Here is a 26,769-nt window from a genome sequence, read left to right on the forward strand (position 1 = left end):
ATGCTAACAGGAAGCTAACACAAGAAGAAGGTTAACTTTTATTAGCTTATTTATTTCAGGCTCAGTAATTGTGATTAATTGTAATTGAACTTGAGTAATTGAGAAGGTAATTGGAATTGGAATAAATGCTGCTCACTGTAATCGCAACTGAACATGTGTAATTGAAAACATAGTTGTAAAATTTAAAAATAGAATTGACCCCAACCCTACTGTGTGAACATTATTATGAAGTCAGATACTTTGCTGCTTGTTCGTACGTGGTTTTCGACTAATGTGACTATTGTGTTGTAACTAATGCCGAGAGAAATTTAAGGCTAAATCGCGAGAAAAGTTTCTTTGCGGTTGGAACTAAAATCAAACTACAGATGTGGCGGTGGGCTTTACAACGTTCAAACTAAGCATTAGACTCTGGGCGATGTCGTCGCGGTTGATCTTGCGCAGCGCCGTGCACAAAGTGTCAATGCTGGCGCAGTCTTTGCTCGCCCAGTCGGACAGCAGCGCTCTCACGGGATGCTCCTCCTGCCTGAAGGAGGCGATCCGCTCGTCTTGGTACCCGAGGAGGCCCGCCAGGTTACACCAGTCGCTGTCGTGCATGTGACTGCAGTCGTCTCCTTCACTGTCCATGAACAGGAGCTTCTCCACTTTTTCTCTGGTGTCGAGTGGGAGGAGCAAACATGGCTCAGAGTCCATGTTAACAACTGTGGAAAAAATGTACTGTTTAAAATAACATATAAATAAATAAAATATGTTCTGTTCCTATTACTATGTTTTATCCAAATGCAGTGTTCAACTTAGAGGATTTTATAGGTTTTTTTTTAGCAACTTTTAGCTCTACCTCACAGATCTGTCAATCATCAGTAATTAAACTAATGTAAGAGATCCCATTGAACGCATCTGCAATATATTAGCTTACTCTTTTCCAGTCAAAAGAGCATTGATGGATAACGTGTGTTTATGTATCCATCACAGAGATGTTAGCAGGTGATTCCTTCCAGAGATTTGGTCACATTTGCCTTGTGTTTCTTGCAAATTGTCAATTTCACTTAAATGCATGGAATTACGAGGTTAAATCTAAATCTAAAAGTCATTGAAAACCATTTCTGATCCATTTTGGCTTTGTGTTTAGCTAATACGCCACAACCATCAGGGTTTTCTTTCTGGGAGACAAAAAATGCTCTCACATTCTTGTGATCATATAATTTTTCCTACATCTAGGCATTAGTTTCTAAATTATCTTAAACATTAACTAGTGCTATGATAGGTAAGGGTTTCCAAACCTGATATTAATATCCGATATCGGCAAAAAATAAATAAATATCGAATTACATCTAAAATCTCTGATAAGCACTTTGATACAAGCAGTTCATTCAACTCTATGCTCCAGCTTCTTCTATCTATTTTTTTTTATTTGATTCATTGAGATTATTTTTTCATGGTTTTATTCAATTGTAGAATATTCTCATATTTAAGTTGAAATATCTGAAACCCATTGGTTAATAACAATAAATGTGTCAGTTTTTCTGTATTGTATCAGAAGCGAAAAAGTTGTATCACGCCCCCTAAATGATAGGTAATAGTCATTTCCATTAGGAAATAATCACTTTACCTGTCAGTAGTCATAACATTATGACTTTGTTGTACATTGCTTTAATAACAAGCCGAGCACACTGAGTTGTTTTCTCAATAGTACGGTACATGTTCTCACTGTTTTCTTCTGTTGCTTTTATCACAGCCGCACGTGATTTTCAAAGTCTTGAATTCTTAGGAACTGGTTTGTTGGGACATGAATGGGAGTCATAACAAGTACACGCTGCCAGAAATCACAAACTCTGTAGGCTCTGTCAGTGTTGTAATCCTTGTTTTCTGCTTTGCTACAGTAGGTTTGAAAGGTCAACGTGAAGGTGGAGCTGACAAAGCCACTTAGGCTCATTCCTGAGGGGCCGGCATTGGGGGGACAGTGCGGGTTTTTATTTATATTCGCAAAAACGAAACAGTCAGGTTTGCTGTCCATCAGGCTCATTGTTGAACCAGAAAGAAAAAAGTCATTAGTGAAGGAATTCAATACATGAAAACATACTTTTGTGTTGAAACATGCTGACACCCATTGGAGCAAAATGGTTTGATAAATCAGGGCTTTTCTATTCCCTGGTGTTATCGAACCAGTTGGTGTGCAGTGGGTTTTTAGTGTGAGTCAGGGTTACCGGTCTGAGCCTGGGTCTGGCCCTGCTGCTGCTCTTGGAGGCTCTGGCTGTCCACAGATATACCGCTGTCACTGTGCAGCTTCTCCCCCTCAGGAGACGGGGTCTGGTTCTGGTTGGCTGTGCAGTTGTTGGCTCCTTGTTTGTTCTGTTTACAGCTGTTCCACCTAAACAGGAGTCCATCACAAAAGTGAGAAGACTGTGCCCACATATACTTCGAAGTAGGGTTGGGCGGTATTTCCGGTTCATACTGAATACCGGCATATATTTTTGTTATGATATGAATCTTTAAATTACCACCGTACCGGTGTATTTGATTACACAATTTTGAGAACGCTACGCTACGCTGCGCTGCGTTTCAGACCGGACCCTTTTTTAACGTTATTATTTATTTTTTTATTTATTCAGTTCATTTCCGACATGGTTGCAATCACAGAAATTCATTTTGACATTCAGAGCAAAATCACATCATTGTTTTTTTTTTTTTGTCCTTTTGCATGCCGGAAAGGGCGACGGAAAAAAGCATTATGCTTATCCAGATCTGTCCCCTGATTTGAACACAGATAATTTTACATCAATCCTCGTTTCTTCCCTTGTCAAACATTCTCATCTTCTTCATAATTTTATCTTTTCATTAACGGGTTTTTTTTTTTTTTTTTTTGTCCTTTTTTATGTGATGCGTTCTCGTCTGCAGTCATTGTTGCACTTCTAAATAGGAAGATAAACAGTAGCACTCTGGTGTTAGTTGTGGTGTAAATCATACGAGTAAATGGATAAGAAAGACACAATTGAAAGCTCTGAAGCTGCATGTGAGCATGTGCCTGCGCGCGCAATGCCTCTGCTACAGCAGAACAACACTCACGGACACGGAGGCACGGTTAGCTTAGCACAACAAACATGTTTTTGTTGAACAGCTCACCATGGAAGATTCCTCAGGACTTTGTTTGCTGATGTTCCATTTAATCGCCTCACTTTAGACTTGTCCCTGCCTGCCCTCCTAAATGAGCCGCTACACACTACAGTCAGTCTAATAAACATTACCACTAGCACTACTAAAAAAAAAAAAAACAAAACTTAAAAGCAAATGAAACAGATATTTCATTGTAACTAAAATTGAGTCATGTGCGTCAACAATTTAATGACCAACATTCCCAGTGTGACTCCAAAAGTGATATTTATGGAGTTTTTACATATTTAAAACCAAAACAAAACAATGGCGGTTGTTGATGTCATCGTTTCTACAGAAACGCGCAACTATTGCCAAAAATCGGAGTGACGTAATGTCACGGGAAACAAACCAGAACACAGAATAAACCATCAAGTGAATCACTGTTTGCTTTGTTTGGCGAGAAAACACAATAAATTACAATAAGAATTAAGTAAAACCTCTTCTTAACCTCTTCATTCTTCTACGGGACTCCAAATCCCACAATACAATTTGTGAAAAATTTAATAACAAACCCATTCTTATCAGTGAAGTCAAAAACAAACTTCCAAGTGGCTATTTCTACCTTTGAAAATGTCAAAGTATGTGGCTGAGCAGCTTTAAAATAGATAGATGTAAAGATTACTAACAACATTCTGATGCTTTGGATGGGAATGTCTGATGGGGGGAATTTCATTAATGCAGCGCTAAAAGGTTTTTGGCTACATGTTTGATACAAATAGGACCACACCATATACTGTAAATAAGTTACTAAACAAAACAACAAAACATAACCTCATTTGGCTCCTCAGACTGCATCGATAGTGTCTGCTTTATAATCTGTTTAATGGCATCGTGTTTGTGTGACACTTGCAACTGGAAACATATTGCACATACAAAATTTAGCAGGGACAAAATAGACCACACTGTAGCTCGGGGACGACAAGAGAGTTTTTAAATTCAGAAAGCGGCAGACGATTTCATGAATTATAAAACCCTGAAGTCTAAGCATTTAAAATGAGTATCTAACTGGCACCAGTAAGTGGGACAGTCATGTCCAGGCTGTCAGTTTTAGGGCTTTTTATATCAGAGAAACTCATTGCTGGATGAAGAACAGGCTTAGGGATTTGGATAATAAAACACGAAACAGCCTTTAAAAAAAAAGTAAAGCTGTGAAAACGGCATTTTATTTTTTAAATAAACAACCATGCGACTTTAAAAATAAAAAATCATATGCTCTTTTGGGCTCCACCTCTGCTGAAAAATGGCCAAAAGTAGGTTATATAGAAGAAGAATGCCATAGAATGTGAACTAGAATATTATCAGTTTCAATCCCTGTTTTATTGGTAACACTACTATAAATAGAGGCTGACATTATGCTGTCATTATTATGATATGACACCTGTCATTAGAATTAATAAGGTGGCATAAGGACTGTCATTAGGTGTTGTTCGTTACCCTGACCCTAACCCCTAACCCTACCCATAACCCTAACTAATCCTAATCCTAGCCCATAACCCTAATTCTAACCCATAACCCTATCTAACCCTAGCCCATAACCCTAACCCTACCTAACCCATAACCCTATCTAACCCTAGCCCTAACCCATAACCCAATCTAACCCTAACCCTAACCCATAACCCTATCTAACCCTAGCCCTAACCCATAACCCAATCTAACCCATAACCCTATCTAACCCTATCCCTACCTAACCCATAACCCTATCTAACCCTAACCCTACCTAACCCTACTTGACCTAAACCCATAACCGTAACCTTCCTAGATCCCTCCACCTAACCTAAAAAAGCTAAATGGGGCGACCGTGGCTGAGTGGGTCGTCCAATAATCGAAGGGTTGGGGGTTCGAATCCCGCTCTATCCAAGCTATTGTTGTTGTGTCCTTGGCAAGGCACTTTACCCACATTGCTTTGTATGAATGGGTATGAATTGTGCATGAATGTTGGTACTGGTCAGAGGGGCCATAGGCGCGAAATGGCAGCCACTTCTGTCAGTACGCCCCAGGGCAGCTGTGGCTACAATGTAGCTAACCACCACCGGTCTGACTGATATGAATGAATAATGATCTCTGTACACGCTTTGAGCCTATATAAATCCAAGCTATTATTATTATTATGAATAATATTAATGACAGACTTTATGACACCTTATTCATACTAATGACAGATAATGACAGCGTAATGTCAACCTTATGTATAAAACTTCAAGCTAAATGTTACTATTATGTAAGTCCTCACCTCTTGAAGATGATAAAGGCGACAAGGCCGACGACCACCGCGGCCAGGATGGAGCAGTAGATGGGGATCAGCTTATCGTTCAGACCCTGGTGGAGCCGTTCCTGGGTGTCACCGTCAGTGGTAGGAGAGGTGCTGTCAGTGGGAATCTCTGGTGGAGGGTCATCCAACACAAAGTCCGGAAACATGGAAGGGGTGGAGCCATAATAGGGAGTAGGGGTCGCGATCGCTGTGAGTGGAGAAAAGACATCATTCAGAATGTAGAAAAAAATTGGATTTGCCTGTATCAGTAAGCAAAAATCACATTATAGTTACATTTAAGTGATTGTAGGTATTTATATTTTCATTTTAGGGATTAGGATTTTATTTTGTTGCATTTTAACCCCACTGCTAACGTTACAGAAAATCTCATACTCAGAAACCCACACAAACATCAGATAATGCACCACTCCGTCACTTTCCGTCTTCCCCAGAGAGCCATTAATAAAATGTAAGAGCAAGTTTGCGAATCCAGTGCAGCCCACATTTTTTTGTTCAACCATTAGCAGCCATGTTTGCTCCTCACCGCGGATGTGGAAACCTATCCTCGCCTGTCATTTACTTACAGTTACTCACATCGTTGACAGGAAATCACACCATGGCTTCTGGGCCTCTAAATAACTAAGGAGAAGCGCTGAGTGCAACGTGGCCATTTTTCACTAATGAGATGAAAGCATTTTAATGAAAGCTAATTGTAATGAATGCAGTCAAGGTTTGTGAGGTTGGGAGGATTATTTAATGGATTTTTTTTTTTTTTTTTGCACCACAGCTGGTCTGCCATGGACCTAAACAAATCTGTTTACATATGTGCATTATTACTATTATCAGTGTTGTTTTTAATATGCCCCTCTTTGCCATTTTATTTACCCTTCGGGGTTTATTAAAGTAATTTCTGATTCTGATTCTGTGAACAGGGTTACGGTTGGAGTTATATTAATAATTATTCTTATTATCATTTATATTTTATTGCACTATTTTTGGGTGTTTTTTGGGTATTCTGTGTGTTGCCATCTATCTATCTATCTATCTATCTATCTATCTATCTATCTATCTATCTATCTATCTATCTATCTATCTATAATGATAATAATAACTAGGGGTGTGTATTGCCTGGTATCTTGCAATACGATTCGTATCCCAATACATAGGTCACGATACTATACGATGCAATATATCATATTATTAAAGTAAGAGCTTTTAAACCAACTTTGATTTTAGTGTAACTTAACTAAGGTATATGCCTAGAACAACAAATAAATACAACTTTCTCTTTAGATTTGATTAAAAAATACACGCTGGTCAACATGTTCAGGTTTCAGCGCACTTCTTTGTGCAGTTACAATATCTCCTGCAGTGGGAAAAACTATTTAGGTTAAATAAAGGTAAAAAAAATAAGAAGAAGAAGAAGAAGAAGAAGAAGAAGAAGAAGAAGAAGAAGAAGAAGAAGAAGAAGAAGAAGAAGAAGAAGAAGAAGAAGAAGAAGAAGAAGAAGAAGAAGAAGAAGAAGAAGAAGAAGAAGAAGAAGAAATCCTCCGCAAAAATCTGAAAAGTGATGCTGTTAAAATCACAGGTTTAGTTGACTATAAGCCAACAAAACAAATTCATTGAGAATTGTGATGCATTATATGGTTGTTGTCCAAATGACTAGAATTATTCACCCTGAGTGATAATAATTACACTGTGACAGGATATCCAGGCACACGTGTGCAGTGCAGACCAGAATTACCTCAGTGATTATACAGAAAGACACCCAAAGGGCTTTGTAGTCTTGCATGAGTGAATAAACACGGAGTAACCTGAGTTCAAAGTCAGCATGTGATTGAGCGTATACGTGTGAGGCCGTCTGCAGCAGCCACACCTGAGCTGAACTCGTCATACCAGCCTCTCGCAAACTTTTGCAAGCAGGTGTTGCTGCTCTTAAAACTCTGTATACTTTACCTGCTGGCTTTGGATTCAGGCACAAAAGAAAGAAAGGAGGGGTTGTTATTTGACATCTAAGATGCAAACCCTGCTCAACAATATCTAAATTGCCCTTCACATAGGGGAACATGTCTAATGATGTATTCTTAATGGTTTGGATGTTTCTGTTTAAAGAATGTAACTTGGTACATTGATATTTCCTACTTCTATGCTTCTCCTCAGGCTGCGACAAACATGCAGCCCTAGTTTATGTGTTTTTACACACATGCTGTAGACACACCCCTGAATCTGGATGCGTGTGCGCGCATGCACGTGTGTACTCGATCTGCAGTAGAATGTGATCAGCACTCATGGAGGTCAACCAGAGAAACGTGAGATTGCAGAGGAGTAACTCCATCGCTTTTATCGACCAATCCTTTTTCTCAGCATCTGCTCAGCCATCGCTCACCCCTTTGCAGCTCATTTTCATTTTCTGTTGTGCAGTGAAGCATCTGCTTGGTATGAAACTGTAATCTGTGCACACAGTCACCAGTGGACTGGAATAAAACCAATGAGAAGCTTGCAGTGTTAATTAAAAAACACATGTGAACAAAAGAGAGAGTTTTAGGCCTGGTGCTTTGTTTAACCAGTAATATTTTTTTATTTGTCATATCTGTTCTCTTTTATCATGTTGCATTCTCTCTGTATTTTAATACTTTTTACATTTTTAGGTTGCCTTTTCAAATCTGTACAGGGACACCAGATGAAAACTAGCCACTTTTGGCTAACTCTGGCTCATTTCACCTGTTTATTTAATATGCATTGTCTTTTTTTCATCACATGGGAAGAAAACTAATCAGAACCCATGTGATCTCATGTGGTCATACGCAATGATCACATCATATCTGTCTGTGTGTATTTAAAAAACATTAATAGCATCCCATATCAAATTGATTAATGGTAATTGAATCTAAATAAAATGCACAAATAATTTTCCTGTATATTTTCGTCGACTATATCTATAACAATGTTGGTCGACTAAACTCTTTAATGTAGTTTACTTGGCTAAAACTAGACTATAGCTGAAATAGTCTTAAATTTCCACTAAAACTAAGTTGCATTTTAGTCAAAAGACTATAAATAAAACAAAATCAAAATTTTATGTCAAAATTAACACTGAAATCTTGATTATTATGCCTTGAATTTTACAAAAACTATTGGCAGACTCTAAAAGGCCCAAAAGTCAAACAGCAGGACAATGGCTTTAAACAGATGGCACGAGTGAAAGCGCATGTGTTTTGGTCACCCTTGCCACAGCTCGCTCATGCCAATCACCTCTGTGGAATGCAGAGGCTAAATTCCCGAAGGATGGCGAGTGACCGAGGAGGTTGAGTCAGAAGCTGCCTCCTGTTATACGCCACAGAAAGAGTCACGATTGCCTTGAAAACTTCCTTCATCACTACAATAGTGGCACTGTGTAAAGCCAGGGCCAAGTGGGTGAGGAGGGTCAACTGTGGCCAAACAGCCAAACCCAGCAGAGATATGTGTCATAGAGATTTGTGGGGGTCCAAGTTATAGCCACACAAAGGGTGACTGTGTAACACAAAGACTCTGAATTGTTGAGTCAAGCTCGCGTTTAGGGATCTTCAAACTTATTGATGATGCTTTGGATGAAGGAAATCAGGGATTGGGATGTGCTCTGTTATTAGATCGCCTGGGATGGCCTCATTAGTAAACAATGGCTTAGAAATTACAAGAATGTAAAGAAAGTCTTTACATGTGTTTTTATCCAAAAAACTTCTGTTTTGAAAACCCCTTAACAGCTAACATGTGACTGTAGCTTTCAAGTTTACTTTCTGAACTACTTTTATGAGCAATTGCAAAGATTGTCACCATACCAGCCTGATGGCCGATCTCGTTAGATCTTGGAAGCTAAGCACTAAGCAGGTCTGGGTCTGGTTAGTAGTTGGATGGAGACCACTGATAATTCCAGGTGCCACAGTGGGGTGACAGTCACCCCAGTGGTATCTGTCACATGTCCTTAGGCAAGACACTTCACCCACATTGCCTAGTATGAAAGTCGTGTGTGAGTGAGTGTTGATGGTGGTCGGAGGGGCCGATGGTGCACTATGGCAGCCTCGCTTCCGTCAGTCTGCCCCAGGGCAGCTGTGGCTACAATAATATTTTAACACCACTAAGTGTGGAGTGAAAGAATAATGCCTTAATTCTGTAAAACGACTTTGAGTGTCCAAAAGAAGCGCCATATAAAATTGTTATATTATTATTATTATTAAGATTAGTATTTCACTGTATGGCACTTCATCTAGGCCAAGTCGCATAAAAAAGATTATTTGTTGACATGTGATTTACAAACGGTAAATCAAGTACAATAAATAAACATTCTCTCGTAGGTTTTATTATTGTTGTCCTGATGTGATAAAAAAGTTCATGACAATTTTCAAAACAACACTCAGCTATCAACCAAGTAGCAACGCCACAGTCACCATTTTTTCCACTGCTTTTATTAATCAGTCATTTCCACTTGTCAATTGGGATTCTCTATACTGTTAGTATGCACACATAAATTACCATTCTAAATTTCCATTTTTGCACATGTGCTTCAACAACGTACTTCCACTGACTAAAGCACGTTGACCCTCCTGCCCCAGTGGCTGAGGTCAGCTAACCTATGCCGTGTTAGTCCTGGTTACAATCTCAAAGAACAAGAGGTTAATGAAGCAAAATCCATTTTCTCCCCAATAGCCTCGAGAGATTTTAGCCAAAATCACAAGCTGATAAGAGGAGACACATTTTGCTTTCACTGTGATAATGAAAAGGTTCTGTTATTGGATGTGATCAAGGTTAACTAATCCTATACAAATGATGTCAGATGAATTGGAAATATGTAGCAAAAATCTTCACCAGCAAATTTAAACCCTGAGCAGAAAAAAAGACTTTGACAGAGCTGAGCCAGATTCCTGTGAGGCGACGATACTTTGACAAAATAGATTCCAGAGAAGAAGAAAATTAGAAAACACTGCAGACTTTTTGAGAACGAGATGGTAATACTCTCACTCTAAACCAATTAAAACCCTAAAAACCATCAACTCATTGGAAAGCACATTTTTGCAAATGCACATGCTGTGGCTTAAACCTACAATAGATCTTTCCATATGGTTTTCAAATCACACTTACATGTATCATCTCTTTCTTGTTTAAACACAAATAATACATCTTATAACAGCTGGTTCTTAAGCATCTAGATTTCAACACCACTTCATACAGGCCTGGAATTATATATACAGTATATACTGTAGTGCTTTGGTGTTTTTGGGCATTTGCAAGAAACCTTTTAGTTACCTTCATGTTTTTAACTCTCCAGGTCTGGGTTTGGACACCCCAAGGTTTGCAATTCAGCAATGCTTTCAAATGTTTTTGTTGAAGCTTTTTCAAAACTTAAATGATGTAAAAAAAAAAAAGTTGCAGCCTGAAAACAAATGCAAAGGTATCTGAAGAGATGCTACAAGCATAAACCAGCGACCCTTTAAAGGAGTGTGCAGAGTATTTTGTGGTGCATAGCACACTTCCCCATTGGGAACTGATACGGCCTGATCTTCCCACCCTCACATACAAGCCACCCATGACCTTCAACCTTTGACCTTGCTTGGTCTGCTGAAGAGTGGATGTTATATCACACTTCTTTAGATAAGCATCTAGCCTTCAAACCTTCAACTGTGTGGGTTCTGGCCTTACAAAGTCTGCTCAGCATAAGCAGGTTTTACTCCCAATGGAAAAGATGAAAAGAGTGTCTTTTTTCTGTTTTGTACCACTGAAAATATAACATTAATCCCTCTGGAAGAGTTAAAGGAAATTGGATTTTCACCCCCTCGTATCAGCCGCCTTTGGATCTACAAGAAAAGCAGCAAAATAATCACCAGAGAGTTATCCTCAAGCCTAATGTTTAAAAACTGTAAATCTGTTTCATTAACAGAGATATTCTAAGACATTTCCATGTTGATCTTTACATGCAACCGCCATCTGTTAAATCAGGTCTCCAATGTCTCATGTTACAGTTCATCTTTCCATTGCAGCAGCCTTTCTCTGTGTGTGCCTCCAATCTTACACACTGTGTTTAGCCTCCAGGTCTGTGTCGCCCGACTCAGCAGCATTAATGGACATGAACGTCTGGCTGTGCCACAGATTTGTAAGCACTGATAATGCATATGCTTTAGTAAAAGGATTGCATTAGGCGAATGATTAGGTTAGAAGGAGGGCCAACAACATATGCCGTGATGAATCCGCATTCAAGCCTTATACTTTTCTCAGGGAAGAGTTTTTATATGAGAACTCTGGCTCCTTATGTCTTACAGACTTAAAACCACAAACAGTGCGCATCTCATTTAAAACCCTAAGCTGAATCCGTGCAGTTCTTATTCTCACTTTCAATCAATCCACGTTGTATCACATTACCTTCTTCTATATCCACCTCTTTTTGTTTTGTTTGGATTTGTCCATTTTAGTTGACACAAAAGCCTTTTTTCTGTCAAAATCAAAGCCTCTAGAAAAAAAAGAAACCTCCTGCATTGCAATGAGTAACTGGATATGAATTTAATCTTCTTAATTTGTAATGTATAGTGTTGCAATTCAACCCCTGACCTGAGAGGCAGCACTTGCATTTACACAAAGAAGGAGGAAACCACTGTATAATCTTCTTATGTTTAATCAACATTATAGTGCATTAGACACTTTATCAAATGTTAGATACAGCTGAAAGTGCTCAAACCACTTTGAAACAATGAATACACACAGCCATAAAAAGAACAGTCTTTTTTAAAGTGTGTTTTACTCAGTATTCGCTCCTACAAAGCAGCCCCACGGGCCTGACCAAAAGTTCCCCTAAACCAAGCAGGATCATGGGAGGGTCACAAAACACTCCCATTAGACTCTGTTTTTTGGCTCTGTGGCAAAAACCTCCTTCCAACCGCAACCCCTAGCGACTGCATGGCTAATCAACAGACTCTTTTACTGTTCTATTACAAAAGCGTTGATTTTATCATGGTGCCATCAGATAATCGGAATGAACGGCGACGGCAGTCACATGGAATTCCTGATTTGAAATATGATATCTACAGGGTACAGTGATATGAAGGAAATTCAGAGTTCTACGCAGAAATCTGACCTCGCTCTACAGCCTCTTTGTCTCTTTGGAAGGGATGCGACGCAGAAGAGACCAACTGTCATGGCTTTTTCGACGATGGACCAACAATGTCTATAGTGTGATCTGATTAGGTAGCTGACAAAGTTCTCACACTGAGTCTATTATTTTGGCTTGACTCTGAGCAGTAGACCCCATTAATAACTATTCTACACTGCAGGGACAGTCATGGTGAACTTGGCCTCATCCAACAAATTCATTGCATCTCATACGATCAGTGGTTCTCAAATATTTTCTGTTGCGTCCCCTTTGAAGACAGAACATTTTCCAGAAAGACAGTGTTTGAACATGTGGAAATAAACGTGAGACGATGTGTATTGCAACAAGATATTACAATATTAAAACATCACAGGGGTGTCAAACTCATTTTAGTTCAGGGGCCAAATATGGACCAGATTGATTTCAATTTCTGGCCCGTAGATTATAGATGGTGTGTGTGTGTGTGTGGGGGGGATTTTTATCAGTTTGATTTACTGAAAAAATTCTTGATTTTTTCCCCAATTTTCATGTAATTTGGAGGAATTTTGTGCCATTGTTTGTGAGAAATAGCAAGATTTGTGGAAAAATTTGGAATTTGAATTTTGAAATGACTGCATTCATGTGGTATGGACAAAGGAAACACGCGACCCCTAAAAATATAGTAGAGTTTCATTAAATTGCTGAATTTGTCCATCTACAACTGAATTATTTGGTAATTTAATCAATGATTCATGTTTTCTCTGTAATTTTCACTTTCTCTTGTGGGCCGACTCGGATGCTCTTGAAGGGCCAAATTTGTCCCCCGGGCCTTGAGTTTGACACATGTGGTCTAGGAGAAGTGGCATCAAAGGACGGGATCAAATAGAATTTAATAAATCACAATCTACTGTACTACACAGCAGATTGTTATGTTTGTTTGTATTTTTTTATATTCATATTGAGTTTCAGTGTCAAACCCAAACTAAGTATGTACAGTAAGTCTGTCCAGAGTTAAACTGCTCTTTTTTGTTTGTCTTTTTCCAAAAAATATCGCATTGTCTATCATATCGTATCGTGAACTCAGTGTACTGCGTCACCCCACCTCTAATATTCACAATAAGAGGAACGTCGCAGCCATAATCACTTAATTGAAGTCGGAGGGTGTACCTTTTTTAAATTATGGGAAGAGTTTCACAATAATGATAATATCTATCATCATTCTGTCACAGCTTAGCATAATTGATCATCATTGTTGGAAAAATAAACGACTTTGGTTTGCTGCTGCTTGTAAAAACATCATCATTCTTTGACAAGTTGGAACAAATTGTGCTGAGTAGCACAACAATGACCGCAGTGCCTTTCATGAACAGACAATTGAGCGGAAAGAATGCACTTTGTCATCATGTTAAGTCACTTGCATGAGTAACAGAGAAAGTCAAATGTAGGGATGTCCCGATCACTTATTTTGTTTTATTTTCAAACAGAGAACAATAGACAGCAACAGTAGGTGTGAGAAAAACTGACCCATTCATTATTAACCAATTGGTTACATACATTTTAACCTTCAATATAATATCTACAGTATTCTACAATTGAATAAATATAATATATATCAGAGACTTTAGATGCAGTCCGATAAAATCCGATATTTGCTTTCTGGCTGATATCGGACCGATATCCGATATCAATATTGAATTGGGACATCCCTAGTAAAATATACTTTTTTCATTATGTTATAGATGTTATGCATAAGTTATAGTGCTATGAGTTGTTTTGCGCTTAAAAAAAGTAAGAGGCAGGTTATTGATGGATTAATTTAATCAAATTGGTGACTGACTAAAACATTTTTGCCACCGAACCACTAAAAAGTCACACACATATTACAATGAGGAACTGGTTGAATCCCTTAATTAATTTAACTAATTGAATTAATTACAATTATTTGTGATTTTTATTTTTTCAAATCTGTTGTTTTGTTTGTAATCATAGTTAAATTGTAATTGAGTTCAGCTAATTGCCTTTGTAATTGTGATTGCCATTAAAATCATAAAAAGAATTGTCAATTATAATTTAACGCAAAACTGGGGCGCCATGCTACAGTTCTATACATGTGTAGTTAATAATTATGAAAACATGTTTCATATCAAGCTTTCGCACATTTTACCAGTTTAAAAACGATGAAATCTAGGGTTATAATGACAGAAAAAAGGCTCAGATGACCACACCAAAAATATTAATACCAATATTTTCATTGATTATAAAGCCTAAGAAGGTAATCAATAGATAGGAAAAAAATTAGTTTACAGATATTTTATTTTGTGTATTTTACAGATGATTTAGGACCCGTTATCATAAAAGACGCTAACAAAAAGCTAACGCAAGAGAAAAGTTATTTATTTCAGGTTCAATAATTGTTATTAATTGTAATTGAACTTTAGTAATTGAGAACATAATTGACATTCTGAGGATAAAAAAAGCAATTGTAATTGGGAAAAAATGCTGGTCACTGTAATCGTAATTTAGGTGTAATTGAACGTGGATAATTGAAGACAGAATTGTAATTGAAAAATGTAATTGACCAGCCCTGCTCGCAGTTACTTACCTTTACACACAGTATCACTGACGGGGCTGCAGTCCTGCTTCACCCCCTCGTCATCACAGGTGGTGCAGGGGATGCACGGGTCCCGCGAGCTCTCCTGATCCGAGTAGGTGTCCCCGGTGCACTCTTCACAGACCGTGTCATGGTCCGACTCACAGCTGAACAGCATGCCTTCGCCTTCGGGACATTTTGTGCAGGCCTCACACCGCTGTGAGATTTCGCTCAAAAAGTAGCCATAGTTGCACACACAAGTGGCGTCGTTGGCGTCCGTGCAGGGCGTCTCCATGCGGTGAAGACCTGTACACCGCGTGCAGGGCTGGCATTTCTCTGTGTGGCTGAAATTTTCAGAGAAAGTCTCGCCTGTAAGAAGAGACAAAAAATGTGGATCGTTTAACAACAAGTTGACCAAATACAAGGAAGTTGTATTTATTTCAATGTGTAGTGTGTTACTGTGTTTTTGGATTGGTTAAAACTAAGGTCACATTCTTCAAAACAGTCTGCATGTCCAACATGATCTCAGCTAAAGTTCATCTCATTCCCAAAAGTGAATTACGCCAACAAAACATTTCATACACGTCTCACAAGAAGCTCATTCAACCACAACACGAGCAAATAGTCTCACATTGTCACTCTGAGCACACTCAACTACACAATACTAACAACAAAGAGCATTACATCAAATACATGTTATCGTTCAAGTCTGAAGATTTTTTTTTTCGTCAGGAAAATCAGTATTCTAACATAAAATAAGATTTTTGCACTTTGATGGTTCAAAATGATTGTATATGTAATATATGGCAACAAGACTGAATCAGGAATGCAGCAGTTTACAGTAATCAAGAACATTTGTGCTTTTGCTTAAGTACTTTAGGTCCTTATAAAAATATAAAGATTACTGTAAACAGAATAATGCAGAATCTCAGAAATCAGAATGTGGTCTCTGTGTTTAAAACTGCATCATCATTTTATTGATTTTTATTGCCAATATTTGATATGATTTTCAATAGAATTTGAATGTGGCTGCAGCAGACATTCCCCATCTTATTTCATTTTAACTGTTCTGAACAAAGTGTGTTAGCATTTGAAAAATGTGTTGTAAAAGTTTAGTGTTTTGCAGGTGGTGGAAGATTTCGGATTTCGAATTCGAATTTTGGTGACTGTGGTCACTGAATGCATTTTGTGTGAAAGCAATGAAATGTGATCCACAGTTTAGTCCACATGGACTTCTGTTTTGCAGGCTGTGTTAAGAGTTTTGAACATGTGACTTCCGTTTCGACCAATTGAAAAAAAAAAAAAACTGTAATTCAGTGCATTTTTGGACAAAAATCCTGATGATAACAAGAAAATAAGTAGTAAGGGCAACTGGCTTTGTTGAGTCCATACTCATCTACAGTAAGTGAGTCAGGCAGGGGTACATCATCCATCAGAGCCAATGATAAATGTTTAATTTAGTTTTGCTCCAATAATCTTTTTAGTAACATGAATAACGTCTTGAAGTCATATCCCTAGTTGGTACTTATTGACGATAAATGCCAATAAATCGCAATAAAATCCAAAAACAGAAAATGGCATCAGCAATAACTATTCAAAGCTTTTTTTTTCTTCAGAACACAATCTGATTTATTTACGTACGCTCACAAACAAGTCTACTTAGGACAGATATATCTACATAAAGTACAATCGATATTTCATGTTTTATGGACTTGTATTTTGAGGGGATAGAGACCTGGGAAACATACTAAATTATGCAACAGACATTTGTAGGAGCAGCTTGTGTGTGTGTGGGCGTGCATGCTTGTGCTGCTGTGTTTGGAGAAGTCTATAATACTCAGAGAGCACGGGATGGTCACCACTGTGTCACCAAAGAAAAAATGTTTTCGGACAGTTGAAAGAAATCTAAACCCTAAAGAAACTCCACAGAAAAAGAACTCTTCTCCTATCTTCGGTAATACCTTTTACAGTGGGAGATGTCGTACTTATTACTCCTTCACAGGTACCATAGGCGGACTCTCCTGAGTGTTCAATCATGCTCTGCCCCGCCCCCAACCCTCCCCCATGATGTCCTCTCTGTTCTTAGACACACACTCTCATACTCTTCCCTCTTCTCTTCCCCATGAGTGCTCTTAGAACCATTAGCATAATGCCACACATCAATAATGCAAGTCAATACTACATTAATAACGCTACAGTGTAGCATAAGAGGGGGGTCTGGGTGGGGGTGGGGTGTTGCATGGAAGTGATGGATGAGGGTGAAGGACGAGGGGGAGCACAGACAGTCTCCTGCTGGATCAGACAATTGTGTATTACAGTAAGTATGCTGATGGTCTAACACTTAGTCTCTTTGTTTTTAACTGCTCTGAAAGATCTGCTGACTTTTCTTTTTTTATTTTTGTGTAATTCTGCAAACCTGCCTTGACTCATGACTTGTTTGAGAGACCCAAACAGTCTGTTCACTCAAGTTAAAGCACAGCTAACAGTGAAACAGCTCATTATCACCCCTGGACCCCTCTGTGTTGTGTAACACATAGGAGAGAACAGCCCTAATGTATAAAACACTGTTAATAAAAGAGCCAACAGAACCAAAAGTGCAACAAATCAGACAAAAAAGGGGCAAGAGGATCATTTACGGTATCGTTTTTAACTCTAAACTAGTGGTGTTTAATGTCACAATGATAAGGTAGTCAAATGAAAAAAGTCCTTTACAAGATTGTTGGACGTCTCTCTCGACCTAAGATCTGAATCAATTTGTAACTGTTCGTTGGCTTTTGGTTTGCCATCCTTCACTGGCCCAAAGAGGTTTTACAACTACGTCGTCCTGGTCTGGTCACATAGAAAGGAATTCATGCAAAAACAAGAAAAAAAAAGGGGGAAAAACTCTGGGAACAACCCAGAAACTGGCTGTGGACCAACCCTGGCCTTAGGAAGACCTTTGGCTTCACATCAACTTACAAAAAACACTTAAAAGTGATTTGTTAAAGAGAAATATACATCATCATTTGGACTTTAATGAAGTTTGATGCCCTCAGTCACAAGTTATGTTTCCAAAACTTAATCTTCTGTACCATGTATGTGTGTGTGTGTGTGTAGCCACATTTGGAAAGAATCCCACTGTTGTATCCTTGGTCTTAACGTCAGTGTCCTCATAAAGCCATCCAGAGCAACAGCCACACTCCCTACATGGTCAGGCCAATAGCAGAGCATCCATGCTGAAGAACAAATATGTCTGGAATCCAGTTTACACCCAAACATGCTACGGAATCTAATCCTAATGTTTTACAATAAAAGTTTAAATCTGCACACCTGCCGCATGGACACAAACCACATTTGTTTTTGGGCTCGGCTAAAATGTACTTACAGATTTACGTACTTGTTGATTATTTTGTCATGTTTGGTCATGGCTTTATCACAGCAGAGCCGTTTCTGGCTATATATGCTGTTGCGTAGTTGCATGACACCCCACAAGCCACGAGTGGACCCTAAAACTGAGGAGTATGACATTTTTCTGTCTTTTTCCTAATCTTTGAAAATTAATGTAGTACATAATAATTAAAGCTGGGGCCTTTGTTTTTGAGTTAGTCACTCAGTATATGTGTTCTTGACATACAGTATTAATACAGGATTGTTACTTTCAGTGTCATCACTGTATCCTGACAGCTTTGATTCTTGTATATACAGTATCTGTATCATATTTGTACATTTGTATATTTGTATTATCATTATTTTTCTACTGTAATGTGTGCACTTGTATTTAATCCTTATTTAATTAACAGTATTTTACTTAATTATGCACGTTCTCTTTTTCTTTCTTCCTTTGTTTAGTGTTTATTGTTTTTATTTGTAATATTTCTCGAGCCTCTGTAACACAAGTAATTTCCCCCTGGGATACATAAAGTATTTCTGATTCTGATCACAATTTTATCACTAATCTTGTCTGAGTGGATTATGTTAAAATGTGAAGTTTTAAAGAGAGAGTGTAATGACTGTAGCCTGTTTAACTGCTACAGTCATTTGAAAGTTGTACATAAAAGTGTTTTTATCACGTAGTGAAAGGTCAGGTTCACTGAGCAAAGTGGTCGATGCTGATTCCGGAGGAAGTCATAGACACACTGTTTATAGAAAAGGGGATATAATGCAAGAGATGAACCGTATTACACTTCTAACACATGGCATTCGGCCAGTGTTCTGGTGTCTACAGAAGATAAGCACAACAGACCCTTCGAAGTAGAGTTTGATAGTCTGTTTTTTTTTGGATACTTACTGTCCAGACATGGAGCACACACAGTCTGTGTGGCTCCACATGGTTTGATGACACCCTCACCAGGTGGACACTGCCTGCAGCATTCCCGACTGGTTGTGTACTGTCCTGACAAACATATCTCCTTATTGGCCAGAGCACCAACCTGCAGACAGACAAGCAAACCAATATTGGATTTTTTTTAATACCAAAAATACACCAAAACAGTATTAATATCACGCATCACAGATATTTAACATTAATGCACACTTTTTCTTCTTCTTCTTCTTTTTTTTTTTTAACAATTTAGACATAATACAATGTGACTAATAGGGGTGTGTATTGCCTGGCATCTGGCGATACGATTCGTATCCCGATACATAGGTCACGAAACAATATAATACGATGTATTCCGCAATTTTTTTATACATATGACTTAAGAAACAACTAATCTGTAAATGTGTACACCTTCATGAGAACATTATGTATGAAATATATGTTATTGGCATATTTTACACTCAAAACAATGGCTTTAACATGCCATGTGCCAACAACTTAAAACAAAAAAAAAAATAAACATATCACAATCTGCCTGTGGCTTTTAAACCAACTCTGACTTTAGTGCAACTTAACTGAGGTATATGCCTAGAACAACAAATAAATGCAGAAAGTTAGTACTTTATGTTTAGATTTTATTGAAAAAACACAAGCTGGTCAACATGTCCAGGTTTCAGTGCTTCTTTGTGCAGTTACAATGTCTCCTGCAGTGGAAAAGACTTTCCTGGTTAAATAAAGGTTGAAAAATAAAAATAAAATAATAATATATATATATATATATATATATATATATATTTTTTTTTAAATTTTATTTAAATAATATCGATATGGATGCATTTAGAATCGATTCGAGAATCGCGCGACGTAAAATCGCGATATATTGCCGAAATCAATTTTTTTCAACACCCCTAGAGACTAATCACTCTGTTTCTGCAAAGGTGGTGAAAGATTCCATTAGGGCCAAATTTTTTCTTTAGAAAATGATGTATTATTCTACAGGATGACATGAAAAATGAACCGCATTAGCTTTTAAAAACCGAAGAAGCTCTACTGACGTCAATCAAACATCCAGAAAATGTGAAACCATATTCTGTCTTCTGTGCATTCTTGGAACAGTAACTTGTTGAGTGCTTTACCTGAACCGTTGACAGGTGATGATGTTTGTGCGTGCCATAAATGCGTACACGCACACACCCAAGCCTGAGCCGGTACATGTTTGTGCTTTAGCGAAGCGTTGGAGTGTCTATACCTATTAAATAAGACATCACGTTAAATCTACTCTTTCTCACGACAGCTCAGTTTTTATCTGTTGCACATTTTTTGATCTCCAAAGCAAACATGAAGCAGATATTTGCCCTTTGACACAGAGGTCTGTCTTTCATTCTCTGCAGACACATGAGAAAGATCGTTTCGGAGCATCTTTTATTAACTTCTGTTAGGATGCGTGTCACTCGCCGGATTGATGGACAAGCTGGAAGATCAGAGGTCAGAAGAAAACTATATTTTAGTTTAGTTTTTATTATAAAAACTGCCAAGAGCTTCACTTTGAAGTACAGATAGTCTTTGACCCACAAACAACGGGGTTGCAAAATGCCTGTTTTGACTTAGAAAAACACAATAAAACCTCTGAAATGTTTGCATTTGTTTGTTCAAAAATAAAAAATAAATTCTTTAAATATCACACGAATTCAGCACAATATATTAGGATCACATCGCAGCTCAAATTACATCACAATTCTATATATATCTTTTTACATTTTAACCGTTCTTTGTGTATATCACATTGAACATCAAACTGTTTATGATGTTAAGACCGATACATCGGCCGGCCGATACTATCAGTCGTTTTTTGCGTTTTTTACGTGTATCGGTATCGACCAATGCGGGCTGCTGCGTTCACAGATACGCATTAATTACAGAGAGCAGAAATATGTTTTACTTGTTCTTGTTCTACATCACCTGTTTTTGATATTTGTTAAATATGTTTTACCTGTTGTTGTTCGACATTTCAATAAATGTTCCATTTTTTAAAAATTGAGATTTGTGTAATTTTTATGATGTCAATTGAGGCAGCAAAAGTAGTATCGGCTCCAAATATTGGCTCAAGAAAATCGGCGGTCCGTATCGGACATCGGCTAAGGCTAATGGAAAAAAAATTAAAATCGGTATGGGTCTATCCCTAATGTTAACATCCTTGATGGCACTTTTACTTGCCAGATTTGAACAGGATTCAGCGTTTGAGTGAAAGAGGTCTACTTGACAACATGTGTCAGGGTTCAGGTGTGTGAGGAATGCTGCTGACGGGAAAGAGAAGGTCTCCATAGCATCAAGTGTTCCCTCAGGCACTTCTGAGTCAGCTGCAGGTAGTGTGTGTGTGTGTGTGTGTGTGTTCATATTTAAGCCTGCATGAAGGAGGGCGCACAGTACACACACTTTGTGGATGGTGTCACGGCTCATTCAACTTTAAGCACTAGGTGATCATTTCTCCATGCTTTAAAAAGGTGTCAGCAGCTTGTGGTTTATGTTTTTACTTGAGCTGTTACATGCATCACGGATCATTAAAACCAATTAAACACAGTTTTAGGAACTTTTCTCAAATTAAATTGTCATAAAACAGCGTAAAAGGTCACAAATTTCAAACATAATTCAGTTTAAAAACAGGTATAAAGAAACTATTTTCACAAGGTTCAGGAATGAATCTGATCACTAATTGTTTCTGTTTTGATGATTAGCTATGGGACTATTTGTGAATATGTAGAATGTTTGTTTAATGATATGTGGGGTAATTACGTGCATTATTAGTTGTACTAAAGAAGCAAAATCAATAGTGATTAAAGGGGTAGGATTAAATAAGTTTTAAACTTCTTTCTAATCCTTTTTGCACATGTAAGTTGAGAAGTTTAAGTGTTGGTGGATCATATCAATCGTCTATTTCTGCTGTTGTAAGTCAGCATTTTAATTTCTTGTTTTCTAAACTGTTCTTTTATAATTGTACACATTTGAAATAAAGACAATAATCAATCAAAAATATTATTCTTGTAAGACATTAAATATTAAAAGTTTCATGTGAACGTTTTTAGGATGTCCCGATACAACTTTTCTTTTCCGATATGATACCGATATTGCAGCCTTGCGTATCAACCGATACTGATATTGATCCAAAATCAGCATGAATCATACATACTTTTTTTTCTTTAATAAAAAAAATAAATTTCTGTTTTCAGGCTAATATCGGACCAATATCAATATCGATACTTGATTGGGGCAACCCCTAAATGTGTTTAAGCTTATTTCTCTTGTGTTCTCCTCTTATTAAGGCTTGGTCACCACACTGAAACAGGAGTTAATCAAATCTTTCGCTCCATGCACTCATCTCATCTCCTGTCTCTCCATCTTCTTATATACTTACCGCACCCCGACCACACATAATAGCGCCTCAACATTCCTTGAACAAACTTGTTTCACAAATGAAATTACTTCATTTTTTTTTCTTCTTTGACCCAGATTCACCTTCAGAAATAGGTGAATCAGGGCCAAAATTGAGAATGAACTGCATTCCAAATGTGTCTGCCATGTTGTACAGAAAGATGAATTGAAGGGTTAAGTGAAATGAACAAGCTGTGGCCCGACCTGCACGTTTCCAATGTTACAATTCTAGACGGTATCTTATAGGTTGCACTCTTCAACTTTCGCCATGCATTCGCCCTGAAGCCAAAACAATATGCAAGATGATCACTCACATCTACAAGAGCACCAAATGTATGCGCACAGGCATCTGGACTTAAGCGCTGCAGCCAATCTGACTAATGCTTCAGTCGATTTTCAGGTGGGGGCACTTAACCTTGTAGACCTCAGCTGTCAGCACTTGTTAAGCCATTAGAGTTTTACTAAACCAGCCTTCAGCTGGACCTAATTTTAGTCCTATGGCCTGTTGTGGGTACAATGGTGGCCATACCCATAACATCCATAAATCTTCCTATAGGGAAGAAAAGCTGAATCACCTTTCTTACAAAGAGCGATGACAAGGCAACAATGGGACCAAGAGGAAGAGGAAAGTGATGGGAAATGAAAGGGTGAGTGAGGGGGGAGGGTCCTGGACTCTATCAATATTGCATGTGCTGAGACAGCAGAGGATGCTCGGCCATCAGTAGAAGCAGCTGTGATGCAGGCGTCTCTGAAACCTGGGTTTCCAAGTGCCACCACTGACTGACCATGTCGAGTCAAATCCCCTTCCCGTAGCACACACGTATCAAAGTCAAATTCGAACATCTAATTTGGCCCTCAGAAAACGTCAAAAATGAAAAAAAACCAATAAGAATCAATCTGTAAAATGTAAATGATCAACTAATCTGATTGTAAATATCACAGTACTTCAAAAGACACAAATTCAATACAACTTTACAATATTTGTGAAGCGCTCACGTGTTTATATCACATGGTGGCAGTCATTTTTAAAAGAACACTCAATTTTTCCAAAAGTCCTGCAATTTTCCCCCAATTATTTCACAAGGTTTCCCCAAAAAATATATAAATTAATTACAAAATCAAGTGAATGTATTGCTTGGATATTGTCAGTGCCTTACATACTTTTCATATCATTTAAATGTGGAAGTGCAAACTAAGTATGGCATATTATTGTTGAAATTCCTTGTTTTCCCGCCTGTAATCTGTGGCCCACTTAACATGAAACTGCTCCGTATTTGGCCCCTGAACTAAAATGAGTTTGTCATCCCTGCTGTAGGAGAAGTATAAATAAATCTAACTGATTACAAATAAGTTTTCCATACATCATCTGATTACTGCAGTAAATGTATGTGTTTATGTTCTACATTATTTCTTAATAGCATCGTGGGTGTTCAGTGGTAATAAAAACCATAAAGCTCAGGTTATGTCCCCCATTCTTAACAAACTCTTGGGTTTTGTTTTTGTTTTTCACTTCCGATACCATACTGACATTGCCACCTTGAGTATTGTCCGATACCGATATCGATCCGATACAATGTCAGCACGAATCATACGTACTTATATTACTTATTTTGTAGTGTGGAATGTTAGAAAAGGCTTGATTAAGTGATGTCACTCAAACAGAGAACAATAGTCAGCAACAGTAGGGATGAGAAAAACTGACCCATTTATTAATAACCAATTGGTTACATAAATTTTAACCTCCAACATAATATCTACAGTAATCTATGAATAAATATAATAAAACATATATCGGAGATTTTAGATGCAGTCCAATAAAATCCGATATTCGTTTTCTGGTTTATATCGGACCGATATCCGATATCAGTATTGGATCGGGACACCCCTAGTTTTGTTAGTTACGAATACAAATCTTTAATTTTGAGTATTTCAATCAGATTGTATGCAGTTTGTCGAGCTAATGGCTACATTTATAGTCATCAACGAAAGGTCCATGGTTAATTTACAGTAAATGTAAAAATACATTAAATCAGCTGACTTTTGGAAAATGTCCTTCAACAGTGGAGACAGCAAAGCCCCTCCAGGCAAAGCCCCCATCCATTTCCCCATCTTGTGTGTGTGTGTGTGTGTATGTGTTCTTGCACAGATCCCACTGCGGCAGTGTCATTGTCCTGAGGTCTGCAGGGCCACATGTAACTGAGATGGGTGGAACTACAAAATGAAGTAACTGGAGCCAAAGTGTATCAACCTGAATGTCTGCCGCATACATCCGCACTGCTTTATGCTGTCAGAGCTGGACTGAACAGAGCAGCAGGTGCAACAACCACACACTGTAATTAAATATCGGGTCATAAGTTACAAGGTGGCGACAAAGTTGGAAGAATAACTGTAGACTTTCTGATCATCTTGGATTAAAGTATAGCTCAAAAGGTGCAGATAAAATGTAGACCCCAAGACTTTCAGTTTTCCCACGATTGGTGCGTAATTACGCACGGATCTCAGCAAAGCGCAACACAAAATGCCACCAGGTGAAGTTTTAGGCAAACTTACGCACATCTTGATTATGTAAGAGGCCACTTACCACTCCGAGTAACACCGCAATGAAAACAGAGTTCATCCCGTGTCTCGTTGGCATCTTTCCAGCGGAGCAGCGTTAGATGCGGACGCGCGAGGATGCAGCGGAGATCAGTGGTCGGTAATGGAGACAAATCTGACTGCCATCGCTGCGTCCTGAAGGCTAAAGTTTGAGAAACAATCCCACGTAAACTGTCCACTGTCAGGTTGGTCTTCCACAGTGACACTCAGATCTCACACAGCAGCTGGAGAACCAGTGAGAGGAGATAGGAGCTCACTGTGAGCCATTGGATGTAAAGCTGTGTGTGTGTGTGTGTGTGTGTGTGTGTGTGTGTGTGTGTGTGTGTGTGTGTGTGTGTGTGTTCGTGTCTCCGGCCGGGCACGTGACAGGGAGCGTCAGGGAGAAAACCATCAGCGTGTCCACGCCCACACACGCACACACCACACACAATAACACTCCTGTGAATGAACTTAAGTCTCACCACAAGACTCTTAAACTGAAATACTTCCCAATTGACTGAGGGTGTAAGAAGAAAAAAAAAAAAATCCATTCAACGATATATCACGATATTTCACCAATCCAAAAAATGTCCAAATCGATTTGTTTTATCTTATTTTTTTTAACAACAAAAAAAAATAATAATTGCACTAACATATGCATTGAACATAAACGCCCGGTCACTAGGTGTCAGTGAACCACATCAGACCTTGTTAAACTACCTCAATCCTAAATGCATTTAGTTTTTAAAGAACTTAACGGAATCAGAATCTGTTGTAAAAGCAACAGTTAATCTTATTTTGAAAAATATAATTTGACAGTCTGATAAACATACCACTTGTTTATGATATTGGTCCTTGAATTACTGTTAGTTACCATTTCACTGTTAAATAAATTGTATTTCATACCATTTTGCACTCATAAAGGTGAAACGTGTAATTATTGATATCGCGATATATTGCGATATCAATCGTATATCGGGATATCATATCGTGACATGCAAATCGTAAATCGTATCATCAGATTCGTGACAATGCCCACCCCTTACAATTGACAGTTCCATTTGGAAATCTAACAATTCCTATCAGATTGATTTGGCTTTATTTTACCTGAAATACTGGACTGACCCTGTTCAGTAAGTCAAGCTACATCCACAGTCAGGTTCATCTCTGAGGACACGTGGTACAGATGCACCATTGACAGAGAAACCTGAGATTCACTGAGGGATAATATCCACTGAGATTAGCAGCAGCAAAACTCCTGACATCATTCAGTGACATCTCAAGTCTTTCCTAAACTGATTTGATCCATTAAATCCGGACTAATGTTACTTTATCTGATGATGAGAAGAGGATAAACAAGGCCACCATTATCGGAGACAGTGCTGTCTTTATAC

General features: G+C 38.2%; 1 protein-coding gene across 1 annotated transcript; it reads right to left on the reverse strand.

Annotated features, from left to right (window-relative positions):
• On the reverse strand, window positions 1-25,696 carry ngfrb (nerve growth factor receptor b). Its single transcript, XM_028476452.1, has 6 exons — window positions 25,383-25,696; window positions 19,343-19,484; window positions 15,088-15,444; window positions 5,378-5,603; window positions 2,202-2,365; window positions 1-698 (listed from the first exon to the last, which is right to left on the reverse strand). Exons 1-6 carry the CDS (start codon window positions 25,434-25,436, stop codon window positions 355-357), a joined length of 1,287 nt encoding a protein of 428 aa, XP_028332253.1. The 5' UTR covers window positions 25,437-25,696; the 3' UTR covers window positions 1-354.
• Between the last annotated feature and the right edge of the window lie 1,073 nt (window positions 25,697-26,769).

Source organism: Gouania willdenowi, chromosome 19 (genome assembly GCF_900634775.1).
Source record: "Gouania willdenowi chromosome 19, fGouWil2.1, whole genome shotgun sequence".
Lineage (NCBI taxonomy): Eukaryota > Metazoa > Chordata > Actinopteri > Blenniiformes > Gobiesocidae > Gouania > Gouania willdenowi.